Here is a 16278-nt window from a genome sequence, read left to right on the forward strand (position 1 = left end):
CGATTTTGCATAGCTGGAAGTTCGATATATCGAGCGCGGCTGCTATTTTTGATCGATATATTCGTATTTTTTGCTATATATTCTCATGTTAACAATAAAACGCTCATAAATTAAATTGTTCGATATACGGGGTAATTCAATGTAAACGGGTTCGATATAGTCGGGTTTGACTGTATCACCTTTTAATACAAACCTATAATAGTAGGCCACTATTGACGCACGTAAACCAAGACACTGGAATGCTACAGAAAATAGAGCCAAGCTTCAAGAAATAGAAACGGTGTAAAGAATGCACTCACCACAGATGAGACTTGGTCCGCGAGAGCAGACTGTTGCACTTCCAGCTCTGCTAGTCTCTCTTGTGCTTCCTGCGTTCGTTCAGGAACAAGAGACTGGCACAGCGTCTGCAGCTTCGCTTGGTTGCTTGCCTGAAACAGCAGCATCGGCTGGGGTGACAACAGCACTGTAGGACAAAACCCTTCCCTCTGAACCCATACAAGAGTATGCTCCATCTTTCGCTGTAGTGCTGCAACCTTAGCCAGTACAAAAGGTACCAATCACAATCATAGTGACACCGTTAAACAGCGCAAAGAAGCTTTTGCTTTTGTCTGAAAGAACCCATGCTGTGCCAGTGATTCAGCTTATCTCTAACCCAAGCATTCTTATAAGATGTCACTGATTACACAAGGATCATGCATACAAATCTGCAACATAGCATCCGTGACGTAACAGTCATGGCACTGGGTGTGCAAGTGCTAAATGAGCATGTTTATGCATACCACAGATGATGTGTGGCTGTTAATGTACTACAACTAAATGTGAGCTATGAGAGTCATCATAGTGGGGAGGTGCGGATTAATTTAGACCACGTTTTTTCCTCAGCATGCACTTAAAAGGAAACCGAATGCTTTAACTGAGCACAGTTAGCCGTGCTCTGTACATTGAACTACTCCAGTGGCTTCTGTAGACCTTTCTTAGGTATGTAACTGCAACAGGTGACCATCGCTAGTCCTGACCCGGCGGCAATTATGGAACATCATATAAAACCTAAGGTAGCACCAAATTGACAGGCTAGTTGCTGTTAGTGGTGCTGCAGAGCAGTTCATTAGAGAACTGGCTGTTCCTGACAGGCAGCATTCCAAATGATACTGAAAACACATGCATAAAGAGCTCACAGTTCCTACTGGTTACACTAACAGCCATCATGAGCCATACAAGCGTAGCGCTTCCTCTATGCTACTCAGGACATGTACAACTAACCTCTGCAGGAAACTTCCAATGTACCCGAGTATAGAGTGGTACAGGAGGTTTACAGTCGTGAAGCACCTCCAACGAATGCGATCGCCAACAACAGAAATGAGCAAGCGTAAGTGAAAGGCTCAGCTCATATACAGCACTGAAGTCAACATACCAAGCCAGTAGCCATCTGTGCTGTCTGCTGCTCCTGCAGAGCTTGCACTGTGGACTGCAGCAGTGACAAGGTGGATATGCTGGCTGCAGAACTTTCATCCGCAATTTTCCTGATTTCTGAGGTGTATGCCACAACAGCAGTCTGGTGTTGCTGAATGAGGCTGCACAGTGTTGCTGCAGGCCAAAAGAAAGTATGCGATCAGATGGAGAGTTTTTATTTATGGCTTAAAAAAAAAAAGAAGATTAAAGGAAACTTAATGCTAGATGGTCAATCTTTGCAAGCCATCCTTTGTCAAAGCCATTCTCTCCTGAAAAGTACCCAGGTTTTCTTTATGAATGCAGTGCGTGGCAGATATCAATTAGACCTGCTTATTTGTCTGCTTGATGACGGACTTTCATTCTTTTACGATTGTCATAGGGCAAGTGAATTTATGTTTTAGGATAAAGGTTTGGCAGTTGTGCTCCTTGACCAGCTATTCGAGACAATGCCGTCACAATCCTGTGCAGCCTGTGAGCCATGCAGATTAGCATATTTTCCTTGCACAAAATGCTACAGTAGTGCTTAAAGGAGTCCTGCGACGGAAATCAAGCAAGAGGTCTTTGTTCTTTATATGCAAAGCATGTGACATTGTGATGCCTGAAAGCTAAAAGACATCGCCAAAGTCACAATCTTGAATATTTTATCTTCTCCAGAAATGCTCGTTTCGAGAGGATTCTGTCGAAACATAGCGGCAATTTTCAGCGGTGGAAATGAGGTGGCAGCCAGACTGGGTGTTCTCTTTTAGACTGGCTGAGCATCCAGTTTGAGCCTAGTCCCTTGTATTCAAGAAACGGATCCAAAGTCTGAAGTGGCTAGCGAAAAGTTTACAGCACTCAGACAAAAGCTGAAAGAGAAGTGGTGAAAGCAAGGAAGAACTAACAAGAATAACTCAAGGGGCGACATTTTCCATGCTGCTTCTCTCCTTCAAATTTTCCTGAAGACTAGTGCTGTTGTTCAATCTCCGCTGAGAAGGCAGCGAAAAAAAAAAAAATGCAAGCTGCCCTAAATTGTGAATGGAAAGGATGGACAGGAGGAGAGGTTGTGGGGCGGGTGTCTGTTGTTAGCATTCCAGTCCTGCATGTTTCCGATTGGTAGCACCCAGTCTCAGCACTGGGTGAGTAAAACATGTTTTCGTCTAATATTGTTTTTGTTTTTTTTAATTCTTAGTTTGGTTTCATGGGGGTTTAAGGTCCCAAAGTGACTCAGGCTATGAGGGATGCCGTAGTGAAGGGCTCCGGAAATTTCGACCATCTGGTGTTCATAATGTGCACTGACATCGCACAGTACACAGTTAATTTTCTTGGTGGAAAAACTTGTCTGCATGCTCAGATTTCAGTAATTTTATTTTTTTTTTTGCACTGATATCTGGAACTCACAAGGAATCAATTTTACAAAACATTGTGGTGCCCCTCTAAAACACACACTCCATAATGCCAGGATAAGCTGACATTCTTTACATTCTCTTTAGCATTCTGTACACGCACAGAGATGTTTTCCCAATCTTCTAGCCCTAAAAATACATTGCCGCTCGCATCCCCGGCAATCACCACAACAAAGCGTTTGCAACCTTTCCTCACACTTCACCCTGCTTGTAACTCGCCCGATTAAAATCACAATGGTCACAGAGCAGTTGGCTCCCTTAAGAAGTGCAGTTACGAGAGGCCTAAGCACTTGCCAAATGAGCTTCCTAATCCAGTGAGGGTATCCCGCTGGGTGGCAACCTGTCCGGTGCAGCTTGTCTCAACCTGGCTGAAGCGTGCTTTAGAGTTCTCCACGAATGCTGACTGCCGTTCCCTGTTGGTCTGGTCAATGGCAGATGTACGCTGAAGCTTCTGCTGCAGCAGGTCAATGTCGCCCGTGGTAGTCTTGGCAACTCCAACGAGCTGCAAGGCAAACATGCCATGAACGCCTGCGATGAACATGCCATTTCTTTCCTCTCCATTGCTAACTAAAGGTGGTTACAAAGAGTTGATCTTCTGTTCAACAAGTGTGCATGGATTTAAGGGAACACTGACAGCACTTTGACGAGGCTGACTCTTGATATCTGTTCAAGCAAAAGATGCTTTCATTACTGAAAAATTCTCCATCCATCTAACCAAACTTGTGACTTTGCTGGTGACGCTGGGGGTCATGGGTTTGATTAATTTAATTTTCCAGATCAAATTCTTCATTTTAGTCTCCAGTGTGCAATATAAGTGCACTAGCAGCAGCAACAGAAAAAGTGACCTGAACATTCAGGCCCATAATCCTTTTTTTGTTCAATTCAGCTATAAACCTCATCTGACTTCACCTCATTTTAACTATTCAAGCAGACCATGGCGGTACGACGTCATTTTTTACTTCAGTTATAACTGGATATAATGAGACCGAGACATGTCCAAAATTTTCCATTACATGCAGGTATTCGTTACATACAGTTTTCACATCATAACCAAAAGACTGTGCAGAACAAATGTTAAAATTAAAGATAAATGTACATGAAATGGCCTGGCAACGCATTCACAGTAAACCCCTGTTAATCAAAGTTGTAAACATTGAGACACATTTTCGGATCGCGCTGATAACTAGAGTGTGGCAGCAGCTGCCAGCTCACTGGCTGCTCACTGGCAGCAGCTGCCATTCTCTCTTTCAGTGTGCTTGGCTCCCATAAAAAGAAAAAGAAGAAAGTATCTCGGTCTGGCCGTTTGTCGCAGCCCCCAGAAACAGACTCTTTGTCTCAATTTGCCGGCACTCTCAGCTGTCCCCACTCCCGCCGCACATCTGCTGTCTGCGCCTAAACTGTGCGACCGACCGACCGGTGGCTATGCGTGTGCATTGCTCGGCCCATGTGTTCTTTGCTATGTCCCGTTATTTTGTGCTGCTTTTAGGCAAGAGCTGTTGCAGTGCCGCTTGGTGCGACGCTATAAAAGTGAAAGCTGAGGAAACAGCTGCGTTTGCCATGAAGAGGCACCAAGCACCCTGGTGCACGGCGAGTCGTGTAACCACATTCACAGGTGATCGTAAGCGTTCCTCTCATGACGATTCGTGTTTCATCGTATTGAAACTTTCACACAAGTCGCCTAGATTTTAAGTAACGCAGCGTTAGTTAATGCATAGTTGGTGTGGCAAGTCTGCTATACCAAGGTTTACCACTGCAACACCTTCTTCACATAGAGTTTGCATATACATATGCTTCAGGGGGGCGGCAATGGGGAATTGAGAAATTGAGGAACAAGAGAAATTTGCTACATGAAAGTTCATTACATCGAGGTTTACCTATTTTTTTAATGCATAAGCGCACCCACATGCAAGTAACCTCCTCTTCATTAGAAAGCGATAATTTACAAATATGGGCCAACTTCAATTTGTACTCAATGCCCCTTAAATTCAAGAAGGGGCCTTGGAGGAACAAAAAGTAATAGCGAAGACATCAGGAGAAGAGTTTCAATAGATAGCACTGCTTGCTTCAAATGTGGCACTGATGGTATCAGTTTTGTTACCTCTTCAGCAGTTGCAGTGAGTGCGGCCTCAGTCTTGCTGTGGGCTCGTACAAGAGCGGCCTGCTCGTCCCTCTCAACCGAGGTCTTTGAGAGCACCTGGAATCAAATTCGCCTTGCACTGGTACAACATGCAAGACAACACTTGCAAACGGTTATTGGGATCAGCACCACACCAAAACAGCTGCCATAGATATGCCAGCAGCAGTGTGCAGATGTCATAGAAACTGCACGAGAAAAATGCACTAGTGTACAAAAATCAGTTGCTTTTGAAAAGCTAAAAAAAGCATGCGTGCTACTTTACCTGCTCTGTTGCATCCAAGCTCATCTTCGTGTCCTGGAGCTCAGCAGCTGTTGCTTCGAGCCGCTCAGTTGTTTCTGCAACCACCTGCTTTGTTTTTTCAAAAAGCACCGTAACCTGGGGAAAAAAAAAAGAAAGAAAAAAAGGTAGGTAACCTGAAGAGCACATGACTTATTTCAGCGAATTTCCCCCCATTAGAATGGAGAAAACATTCCACCCAATGGTTGCAACATAAAGAAGCTTCACCTTACACATAAAAACAGAAGATAAAAAAAGACAAAAAAAAAAACTTACTGTTAAGAGCTTTTCCGTCAAGGACTCTATTTGTGCTTCTTTCTCCAGGATTTCCTGTGATTGGCTGTTCAGTCTGCATTCCATGTTCCTAGCAAAAAAATGAGATATAGTAGTAATTAAACCTTGGAACTTTGAAACAAGCACTAAAGCCTTCCAAAGCAGGAGAGGGCTACAGTCAACCACTGTTTAAAAAAAAAAAACAACCTATGAAATTATTTCAGTTCAGCCAGATACTATATTAAGTTAGGCAGGGAAGGCAGGCCTATGGCAGTAGCACCAGTTGCTGATTAAAACTGCATTTACAGCTTTATTTCTTAAAAAAAGACAAAAAAACAATGCAGATGACAATAGCCGAGATCCTTGCACCAAGACCAGTGCCCAAATTTCATCCCAGAATGCCACTAACGGTTTTGCCTTGCTCTCTTTGTAGATTCACAACTGTAGTAGTCTTTTGAACAGGTACCTTTGACAGCAATATTTGAAAAGAAAAAGTTGTGCTCCAAGCAATTGTCTGCTATGCTGGAGACTTCAGCAGGCGAGTTACCTGTAGTTCTCCTGGTCCACAAAGATCCCATTCTTGTCCCTGGTTGCAGCGAGGTCCCTCCGCAGTCTCTCTATCTCTTCTGTGTACTCCTGTCACAATGAAACAAGAAACGCAATATGGGACAAACATTTTTGGCATCACAAGAATGAAAGCCAAAATGCAAGCTCACAATATTTCACATTCACCCTACACACAGTCAAGTCACTAAAATACAGACTTGAAGGCGACCGAAAATCTGTTCAGAGTTACTAGTCTAAATCATAATAGAAATTTTGAATGCGCTTCATATTGCCAGGACCAAAGCCTCTATTCGAATAAACCAGAACCAAGATGAAGTCAGATTAATGAGGTACAACAGGATCAAGTATTATTACATAAAATTCTGAAGAGCCCTTAAATGCGCAACGAAATGGCAGTTGTGGATGCACACCTCCACCCAATCACTGGCAATTATTTTGCGGTGAAATTTAAGCTACAGACACTAAATCAAACCAAACACTACATGTTTCAGGAATATTCCCGAGAAGGAATATATTTTAAATGAAGGAATGATCATGATTAGTCACTAAAGAAAGGATAACCATAAGATCAATTTGGCCCCACTGTGCCAACTGCTAGCCATCTTGATCAGTTTGGATGGTTGGTTAGCTGGCCCTTGGCAGACACGGTTTAAAGTTGGTCAGGACCAAAGTGCTCGTTTCTTTCACTAGAACGATCTGAAAAGGCTGCACAAATTACTGCTGCAAGTGCCTGATCAACAGTTCAGAATAAAATTGTTTTCACTCATTTGTTCCACTTGAAAATCAGCAGGACATGAGGACTGAATGAGCAGAAGTCATTTGTAGCAAAGTCTTATGTTCCCCTGTTACCTTGGACTGCACAAAATGATGCATAAAAAGAATGATACTTTCGGATTTTTGCTGGGAGTGTTCCACGATACAATATTCAGCTTGACTCAAGCCTTGCTGGTAGGAAATCTACAGCAAAAACTTCTGTAAAGCAATCCTCTGCAGCACACTCATTAGGCCAAGAGTCAGTTCTTCAAGTACCAGTGCTGCTGATTATATTCACACAGGCACCGTATTTACTCAAATGTAACGCGAGTTTTTTTCCTGGATTTTTCCCCCTTAAATTCTACCCTCGCGTTATAATCAAATTCCGCACTTCGATTGGCCTAAAGCAGTGAGTGCCGCAGTGCAGCCATTTCAAAGCTATCAGCTTGGTTTCGGTTTCCGCAGTTTTGCGATCTTGTGCTGGCAAGATGGGTACCATGGAAGCGAAATCCTCATCCATCCAGAGCCAAAGCATTGTTCTCTGTCATTTTCTAGTGTTCGCTGCGAACTCGCGCTCAGAACGTCGTCGGGTCGTGTTCTTGTGGCGTCGCTCGCGGTGTATTGATTCAGTGCACACGATGGCAACGCATCGTGCTCAGCGCAATGCTCGTTTTAAAAGAAAAGCGATCCTGTTTGCTGAAGAGGTCGAGAATTCTGCGGCAGCTCGAGGATTTGACCACAGCAAGTGAACCATCCGCGGATGGTGGCTGCAGCGGGAGGCGCTTTTTAAAGGTGAGCCTGACTGCAAAGGATTACGCAAGCCTCGCCACGGCCATCACATTGAACTGGAGAAAAAAGTGGCGGACCTTATTATCGAGCAACGCAACCGTCTTATGGGGGTCAGTGTTGAGCTGATCTGTTGGAAAGTTAGAGACATTGCTGGGGAGATGAGAAGTTCATTCTTATGCTTATATTGGTTTAACATCCCAAAGCGACTCGGGCTATGAGGGACGCTCCAGAAATTTCAACCAGCTGGGGTTCTTTAACGTGCACTGACATTGCATAGTACATGGGCCTCTAGAATTTCGCCTCCATCGAAATTCTGCCGCCGCGGCCGGGATCGAATTCGCGTTTTTCGGGTCAGCAGCCGAGCACCATAACCACTGAGCCACCGCGGCGACTACATTAAATTTATGTCTTGTCCAAACAAATGTGTTAAGAAGTTCGTTCATTCCGATCGGTCACAGTCTAATCAGACATGCAGTTTAAGACAGGGAGTCACCCCGTTTTGCCAATTTGGAATCCATTTGCATCTGTACACTTCTCAACCACTATGCATGCCGCCCTGTCATTTATAAGGTCACCATCACGCACAGCAGCCGTCCTGTTGCTTATCGTTTGTTACTACGACAGGCTTTTCGCTAAATCTATTCTTTTTTTGTCTTTAGTTGAAGGGGCTGATGCCTCTACGGGTGTCCTGGGTGCGCATGCGTGCCGATGTGCATGTGTAATGAGGGGGTAATTACTCTTCAGCATCTATCTGAGCGCAGCCATGCGGCTACAGAGGAGCAACTTCACAGTTGCAGAAAAAATTGCTCTTGGTCCGGGGTTCAAACCCGGGACCACCGACTGTCCTAGGCAGTCACTTACCAACTCAGCCAACCAAAAGCATTTTGCTTCAAATGCGAAGTTTCTGAGAAAGTTGTGCAGCTTTCCTCTGCAGCTGTGTAGTTGTGCTCAGGTGGATGCTAATGAGTAGTACTTACTCCTTTATAACAAATTTACTCAACCTTAGAGTATACCCCTAAACTTAATGAACTTTGTGGGAGTGCGCGCATGGGTGTGCGTGTATGTATGAGGAGTTTTTTTCCCCCAAATGAGGCAAATACAAACACTGAAATTAAGTTAAGCTATAATTTAATTGTAAGTACGCCCATAGATGTCTTCTTTGAAGAAAAAAATTAAAGCGTATCACGTAACAGCTTCCAATGCGTTGCTGAGGGTACAAAATCTTCCGCGTTTCGCTTAGTTTTTCTCAAGATGTGTTTGGCTCATTTCGAAAAAAAAAGAAATACTCCTATATGCGTTTGGATGCGACAGCATCCTCGTATCAGCCTTGTCGTTATGATAACGTCCCTCGCTTTCAAAGTGCGCACAGGAGTCAGCGGGCGGACACTCGACCACAGTGGGTACGTTATGAGTTTTCGTGACCGCGCTCGCATCAGTCGCCTGAGCAGGAGGCACCAAACACGACGTCTATCTCATCTATGACCGCACGCATTCAGATAAGAGGTGGGTGGCTCCGCAAGGGAGCAGCTCTGACCTGGTACACTTTTGCAGTCGCCTGTGTGCAGAGTAAGCATTCTCTTCCATCAGCTCCTTTTTATCTCGTTATCCGTTCGTACCCATCCGTCGGTGCAGCCCACCATTCAGGGTGCCTTGTTTGTTCTTTTTTTTATATATACAAGGTTCACATTGCGGGCTACGAGGGATGCCCTAGCACCAGGCTCTAATCATTTATCGAGGCCACAAACACCCTTTACAACTGGTGCCAGATGGGAAGTTCAAAGCATCTCATGGGTGGGCCCAAACTTTCATGAAGAGGAATGGATTATCTCTGCAACAAACAACTTCAATACGGCAGAACTTACCTGGAGACTTTGAAAGCAACAAGAAGGACTCCGTTTCTGACAACTCGGACTCCGAAAGCGAGGAGGATGAATAAACATGTTGGCCACGATGTCTATTTAAGGTACTTTGTTTTGCGTCCGTAAGCCTTGCGTTACTTTCCTGGTTTTATTTTTTTCCCTCAGGGCAGCAGGTAAAGTCACCCCTCGCATTACATTCGAGTAAATACGGTAGCTCAGCAAATCTGACAATTCCAGGTGCATGCCATTTTGAGTGCGGGCCGTAAAAGCAGGGTGGCATGTGCCAATGAATAAAACCTTACCTCGCAAAAGAGAACGAAATAAGTGAAAGAAGAAAAGAGGGAAAGCAGGAAGCCGGTCCTTGCCTTGATGAGAGCCTTCTTGGTCATCTTCTGGTTGACCTCTGGGCGGTTGGTTATGTTCTTGGCACGGTGGGCATAGTCCAAGGTGCTCAAGGTTTCTTCAAGGTTGGACATGTCAGGTGAAATGGTCGCAATGATGGATGTTTTGGTGCGGCCACCCAAGGAGTCCTGGAGCAGCCGCGTTAGTTTGCTTTCCCTGTAAGGAGAAAAAGAAGATTTAGACATCTACTAAAGTGAAGCTCAAGGCAGTGACTGACAGGAAGAACAATGTTACAGCACGGTTTTTCTCCTCATATTTATAACAACAAGAAGGGCTTCACAATTAAGGAATACAAGTCAGTTCAATATAGCCACCAGTAAAGGGTGAACATTTGTGGTAAAAACTGATCGATACAGTAAAAGCTAGTTAATTCTAACTTCGAGAGACCGGAAAAAAAAAAAAAATGTTCGAATTATCCGAAAGTCTGATTTATTGAATGACCCAAAAAAGGAACTGCTGGCAACACGGTAAATTTATCTGGTGAAAGACTGGGCAATGACTGCCAAACTTAAAATGAGAACAGAGCAGCACTGCCTGCTTTCACGTTTCCATTGGTACTTTATTGTGTGGATACTGTTGGGAGCATCGAAGCAGAACTGCTTCAGAACTGTAAGGGCCTGTCGCATCCTTCACGATGCGACGCAGTGTAGCTCCACCGCTACCACGTCACACCCTTATAAGCTGCGCCGTCACACATGAGAAGGCTTCATCGCATGAATGACACGTGATGAGCGTGCAGTTTAGGCGTACCGGAAGAACGGAACCACATGGACACAAGCGAGTGCCAAAGCAGAGAGAAAAAAAAGGCTGGGGTGGGTGGGGGGACAGCCGCCACTAGTGATGCGCCAGTCAGCATCTGAAATGGCGCTCAGCTGAATTAGGCTGGCTGGCTGATGCTGGCTGGTAGAGCTGCTGTCGCTGCGGACTGGTGCAAAGCTTAGAAATGCAAAACCGAAAGTAAGCAGTCAGAATCTTCTTGGATATCGGATATGGAGCCTCCCATTCATCATCTTCATGCCTGCTGTCATACGCATGTCAGAAGCACGTGAGCGACTATGCAACATGGAATTCAGGTTTTGAGTAGAGCTGTTTCGGCACTCTCTTGCCGAGCCAGTCATACCTAGACGCAGCCTCTCTTCAGGGGCCTGCTCAAATTAACAGGTGCGAGGCCCATAGCATCCAAATTCGCAAGGATCTGACGCCATAGATTTACATGGGCACTGGCCGGGACCGAGCTGGTTATTCAAATTACCAAGGTTTCTGAATTAATGGGGACAGAATTAAGAAGCTTTTACTGCATCTTTGTTTCAGTTGAGCAGTAGACCAAATTATGCATATTACCAAGTGCAGCTATGTCACAAGATCTTGTTATATCTTTTGCAAAATGTTGTTTACAAGCTCTTTTGAGCAAATGAGCATTGTAGAAAACAAACAACGTATACCTGTAAGGCACATGCGGTGCCTTGTCCACCAAAGCAGTTATGACACGGCCCAAGGTAAGAAGAGACTGGTTAATGTTGCCTGCACAGTGTGTCAAAACAAAAAAAAAAAGGAGGCACAGTCAGCTGCTGGAAAAAAAAAAAAAACATGGATTGCTTTCCTTGTCAATTTGTACGGCATGCTTGCTATGCTATGCGTCATGGCTCAAAGTTGAAGGCATGACAAAAAAAAAAAAAAAAACGGGCTAGACACAGGTAGCTAGGCACAGGTAGCCATAATACGAAAAGGAACACCGCATGAGAATTAAAACCAATGATGTGCTTGTGTCACTCTTGTGAATGACACAAGTGCATGTTTCTTTCTAATCAGTTTTCCTGTTTATGACTACCACTGGCAGGATATTTCCAACTTCAGTGCAGAGATAGCAGCAGCAGCAGCACCAGTAGTAGTAGTACGAGGCTTTATCCAGGCACAACACTTGAGCACCTAAGACGTCGATGGCCTGCAGCATGAGCACGCGCTGTTCATTTTCGCCTTCAGCTCCAAGCCAGTCCAAACTGGCCCCAACAGAGTGGGAAGGGCTGAGAAAGAAATAACTTCGTCCTTCTGTACAAACTGGCCGTTACTTTTCTTACTATTGCAGCTACCTGTGCAAGTCTTGCATAAATTTTCGTGTGCCATCAGTATTCTATTCGTTTTCAATCAACCAACACATATCCATTGCTATCCTCTACACTAAGTGCTAATGCCGCAAGTGAGAGGAGGAGGAGCAAGACACTTGCCTGCTTCACGGGCTCTCCGATCAACAGCACCAGAGCGGCCAATGTTCTCACTGCCCGCAAGATCAACCTTTGGAGAGAATGATGTTATCAGGGAACAGGCCAGGAGCACAGAGCATAAGGCGAACACAAAAGAGAGGAACTTTGGCTACAAAAGCACATTAATATACAACTTGCAGCAAACTGCAGTTAAATGCGAGAGTAGTTAGTGATTGCAGAAAATGCATCGTTGTCTACAGATAAAATATGCAAACACAAAAGCTCAGCATGAGATCGTGCAAGCAAAACACGTCAGACATCTGCATCCAAGACATTCACAGCACGAAAAAGCAAAGCCCAGAGAACACTGAGTTCCTCTCAAAACAAGGAGTAGTACTATAAAACATCCAGAGTAGTGTAAAAAGCATGTCAGTCATGTGCAACAACCATGCACCTGGCCCAACCAGCTACATTCACATTTGTGGATTTCTTCCCCGGAGTGCAATGTGCTGCAGGAAGGAATGAATAAGAACACACATGCCTTTGTAATACTACGTGTTATTTGAAACCTTAAGGGCAAATGTAGCGTATTCTTGAACACACTGAATTGGCAATCACAAAACCCTCCGAGATTCTAGTCGTTAGTACAAGTTTTTATATCACAATAACATCAAGAACCAGGAAACCAATATCAAAACTACGCTGTGCAGTTGAAGGCGGTGCTTTGTAAAAATGCAATGCAACAATGGCATTACACAGTTTTAGCAGGGCACATCTGCGCACCTGCTTTGATCAGCAAGATCAGGGGGCTATGCAATGCCAGCGTGCATTAAAAAAACCGCAGGCAGTCTAAATGTATCTGGAGCCCTCTACTACGAACTCCTGCTCCGATAGTGCTAAGAGTTGACCATGAGAGGAGCGAGTGCACAAAAATGCTGTGCTGAAACTGTCTATTAGAAGTAAAAATTCATGCTTCTGAACTGAAAGCGATGACCCTCTACATAAAATGAGAACTAGACATGCAACAAGACTGGCAGCATTTACACCCCAACATATACAAAGGATCGTATAGAAATTACTTGACCTAAGATCTTGACATGGGCAACTAATGAAAAATATCCACTAGCCAGGAGTCAAAACATAAGATAGATGCATAACTCCACACAAATGATAAGGACTGAGAGCAGAATGAACAATAAAAGTTGCATTAAGACCCGTGAAGCCCGAAAATAAGACCCTAATGTTGCACTATGACAACAACTGCATTTGGGGACTTGAACAGTCAATGTTTTTGGTAAAGAGCACCTCAACATAGGGTGCACATTTTAAATGTTTCCAGAGTCCACATAATGAGCAGCCTTGACAGTTCACACTAGACGAATAACACCACTTGACAACAAGCTTATTGAAAAAGTTCTGAATGTCAGTGCCAACAGAAAAGTTGACAACTTGAGACACTTTGCATGTCACTCACCAGGTTGAGCTTTCCAGTCTTGACAAGCTCCTCACCATCATCAGTCATTTCACGGATGTGGACAGTGACTGCAAAGACTGTGTGGCTGCGTGACGAGGTTGCATTGAGCAGTGTGGCTGCAGTCTGACGCTTTGCGGCACCCTTCTCAAGAATGAAGAAGACCTCTTCTCGGTTGTGCACCGTTATCTCTTCAAGGCCTTGGATTATCACGGATCCCTGGGAATGCAAAAAAAGAAAAGAAAATGAAATGGCATGTTACATACACTTCGCTATCTAGAGATTCAAAGCTACTTTACACTTAACATATATTTCGGCGTGGACCCCAAAGGCAAAGTTACAGTGTCATTAACATCAAAACGGTTACCACCGAACCCTTTTCATTGTAGACGGCACAAATTTGAAGCATAAGGCAAAAGTTCTTTTAAACACGACCGGCTCAGCAATAAATGTTGCCAGACAAGCATCAACATACCCAGGAAAGGCCACAGAATGAATTTTTACTGCGAATAATAACTGGATAGAGTTACCCTAAGCGTCCCTTTAAATAAAAGCTTTGTGCCATTTTCTCTTCTTTGCAACAGAAGCTTTGTACTGCCTGCAGACCAGTTAGTCACCTGCACTTCACCCCACCTTCCGAACTATTTTAACAGACAAAGATGGGTAAACAATGCCACATGCCTTTCTAGTAGAGTCCTCATAAATCTTTAATCTTGATGTGTCCTCATGAGCACTAAGCAGATCAAAAAGCTCCTCATTGTACAGCTCAAGGAAGGAGACCTTGATAGTGAACTCAAGGTCTTGTGACTGGAGCTCTTCGAAGAGCTGATGCAGCGTGCGGGGGATAATCCCGGCCAGCGGGTCATTAGCCCAGCCCAGATTCACATTTGACCGTTCCCCCTCCATTGTGAACGTCTTGCCAGTCCCTGTTTGGCCATACCTATAACGGCAAAGAAAGAAGCAATTTCATGAGCAAACGAAGCATAACCCAACATAGGGATGATGGAAAGTTTGGAAGTACGGGAAGTATATACGTACAGAAAATGGAAATCTGAACTTCAATGTGTAAAATAACTAGAAATAAACCTAAATTTTCATTATTTCCGTTCTAGTTTTTAACTTCCATAGTAAAGCAGCGGCTTTTGTAGAAGCTGACTGTGCGTACTAATAGCTGTCACGCCATAATATAATGAGAACAAGAAAGCAACAGCATGCTTAAAAGTTATTTAATGAAACAGTTTTAGGATCTGCGACGAAAGAAAATGAGCCAAATGGATGTAAGATAAGCAAATCACAGAAGCAACAAGGCAGTTACATAGCATCTGTTAAAAAGTAATAACTCGTCTGCTACATACTGAACATAGAAAATATTCATCCACATCGACACAACCACACGAAAGCATAACAAATCTTTGTACCTGAAGGATTCCATCTTGAATTACCCTGAGTCGACCGACATCGCCGAGTCAAACACATTGCTGATGCTTCAGTGAAACTACAAACTGCGCAACCACATTATGAATATATGTAAGTGTGATATGCAAGTTTTTCGACAGGGCTCGCAACAGTGAAACTAAACTTGACGAGTTAATGTTTTAATACGAACGACTTGCAGTCGAATATAACAAGTGAAAGTAGCCTTAAGTAACAGCACATTCGCTTTTGTTTTGGCTCATTACACACCATACGCACATCATGAGCTAACGACGTTCCTTGTGAAGTTAGCACGCTTCACCGTAGTGATCCCAACAAACCAGTAAAGTGATGCATAGGTCTGAGTAATCAGGACACGCCGGCAATAATACAGAGAGTCAGCTTTCACGACACTCACGCGAACACAGTGCAGTTGTAGCCCATCATGACCTCGGCTATGGTGGGCCCCATGACCGCCCGGTACACGTCGATCTACAAGGGCAAAAGAGTTTCAAACAAGAGTCAGTGGAAGAGGCACCTCAGGAGGCGAGGTGAACAAAAGCATGCATGTTTTGATTACAAGCTTACCTGCTTTGCTTCGGGCCCAAACACTTTGTCAAAAGTGAACGACTTGCGAAGAGAGCGCTCCGGCACAACGCGGTCATTTACAAGGATCTCTTTCTTGTCCGGAACAACCTCGACCGCTCTAGTGAAGCCGCTCTTCTTCTCCTGTGCGTTAGGGGGCCTAAGCAGAGAGGTTACCATCAGCTCACCGTGTCTCCAGAAAAAAAAATATCAACTTCTGCGACGCGATTCACTCGCAAAGTAAAAATACATCGCGTAACGGGCGACGGATACTACCGTAAACTTACCGGCACCGTACAAAAACCTGAATGTGCTGGTTGCCCAGCTTCTTCGCAGCCATGGCGCTCATTAGACGAGGCGGAGACACGAGAACGCCAACATGCACGGCCGCCGATATCTTATTCTTTGAACTAACGTTCGAAGCTGCCAACTCGCCAAACGCCAAACTTCGTCTTCGCTATTTGAACCGCCGTTTCTGCACGAGCCTCTATTCGACCACGTAGCCTCATTGGTCACAAGCATAACACGTGACAAGCTGTTGTTGATAACAATCCAGTCATTCTTTAATTCAAGTAAAGTTTCGTTTATTTTTATGGTTGTCCCTCTCTTAAACTTCTCAAGAGAGCAAAAATTTAATGTCTATTGACCTATAATGTCCAGTTTACACAAAACAGTACGCGAGTCAGACCTTTTGAATATCTCAGTAAACCGTTGGCATCTGTG

The 16278-nt window shown here is 44.3% G+C and overlaps 1 protein-coding gene across 1 annotated transcript in view; it reads right to left on the reverse strand.

Annotated features, from left to right (window-relative positions):
• Positions 1–16058, reverse strand: part of LOC144098670 (kinesin-like protein KIF11) — a 29802-nt gene extending 13744 nt beyond the window's left edge. Inside the window, exons 1-15 of the mRNA XM_077631480.1 lie at positions 15843–16058; positions 15559–15715; positions 15389–15462; positions 14239–14497; positions 13561–13776; positions 12111–12177; positions 11331–11409; positions 9852–10044; positions 6066–6154; positions 5522–5609; positions 5231–5344; positions 4930–5025; positions 3126–3333; positions 1412–1584; positions 300–428 (exon numbers count right to left, since the gene is read on the reverse strand). Of these exons, the coding sequence (XP_077487606.1) occupies positions 300–428; positions 1412–1584; positions 3126–3333; positions 4930–5025; positions 5231–5344; positions 5522–5609; positions 6066–6154; positions 9852–10044; positions 11331–11409; positions 12111–12177; positions 13561–13776; positions 14239–14497; positions 15389–15462; positions 15559–15715; positions 15843–15904 (2004 nt within the window). The 5' untranslated portion in view covers positions 15905–16058. The remainder of the gene's footprint in view (positions 1–299; positions 429–1411; positions 1585–3125; positions 3334–4929; positions 5026–5230; positions 5345–5521; positions 5610–6065; positions 6155–9851; positions 10045–11330; positions 11410–12110; positions 12178–13560; positions 13777–14238; positions 14498–15388; positions 15463–15558; positions 15716–15842) is intronic.
• Positions 16059–16278: the final 220 nt, after the last annotated feature.

This window comes from Amblyomma americanum, chromosome 7 (assembly GCF_052857255.1).
Source record: "Amblyomma americanum isolate KBUSLIRL-KWMA chromosome 7, ASM5285725v1, whole genome shotgun sequence".
NCBI classification, from domain to species: Eukaryota; Metazoa; Arthropoda; class Arachnida; order Ixodida; family Ixodidae; genus Amblyomma; species Amblyomma americanum.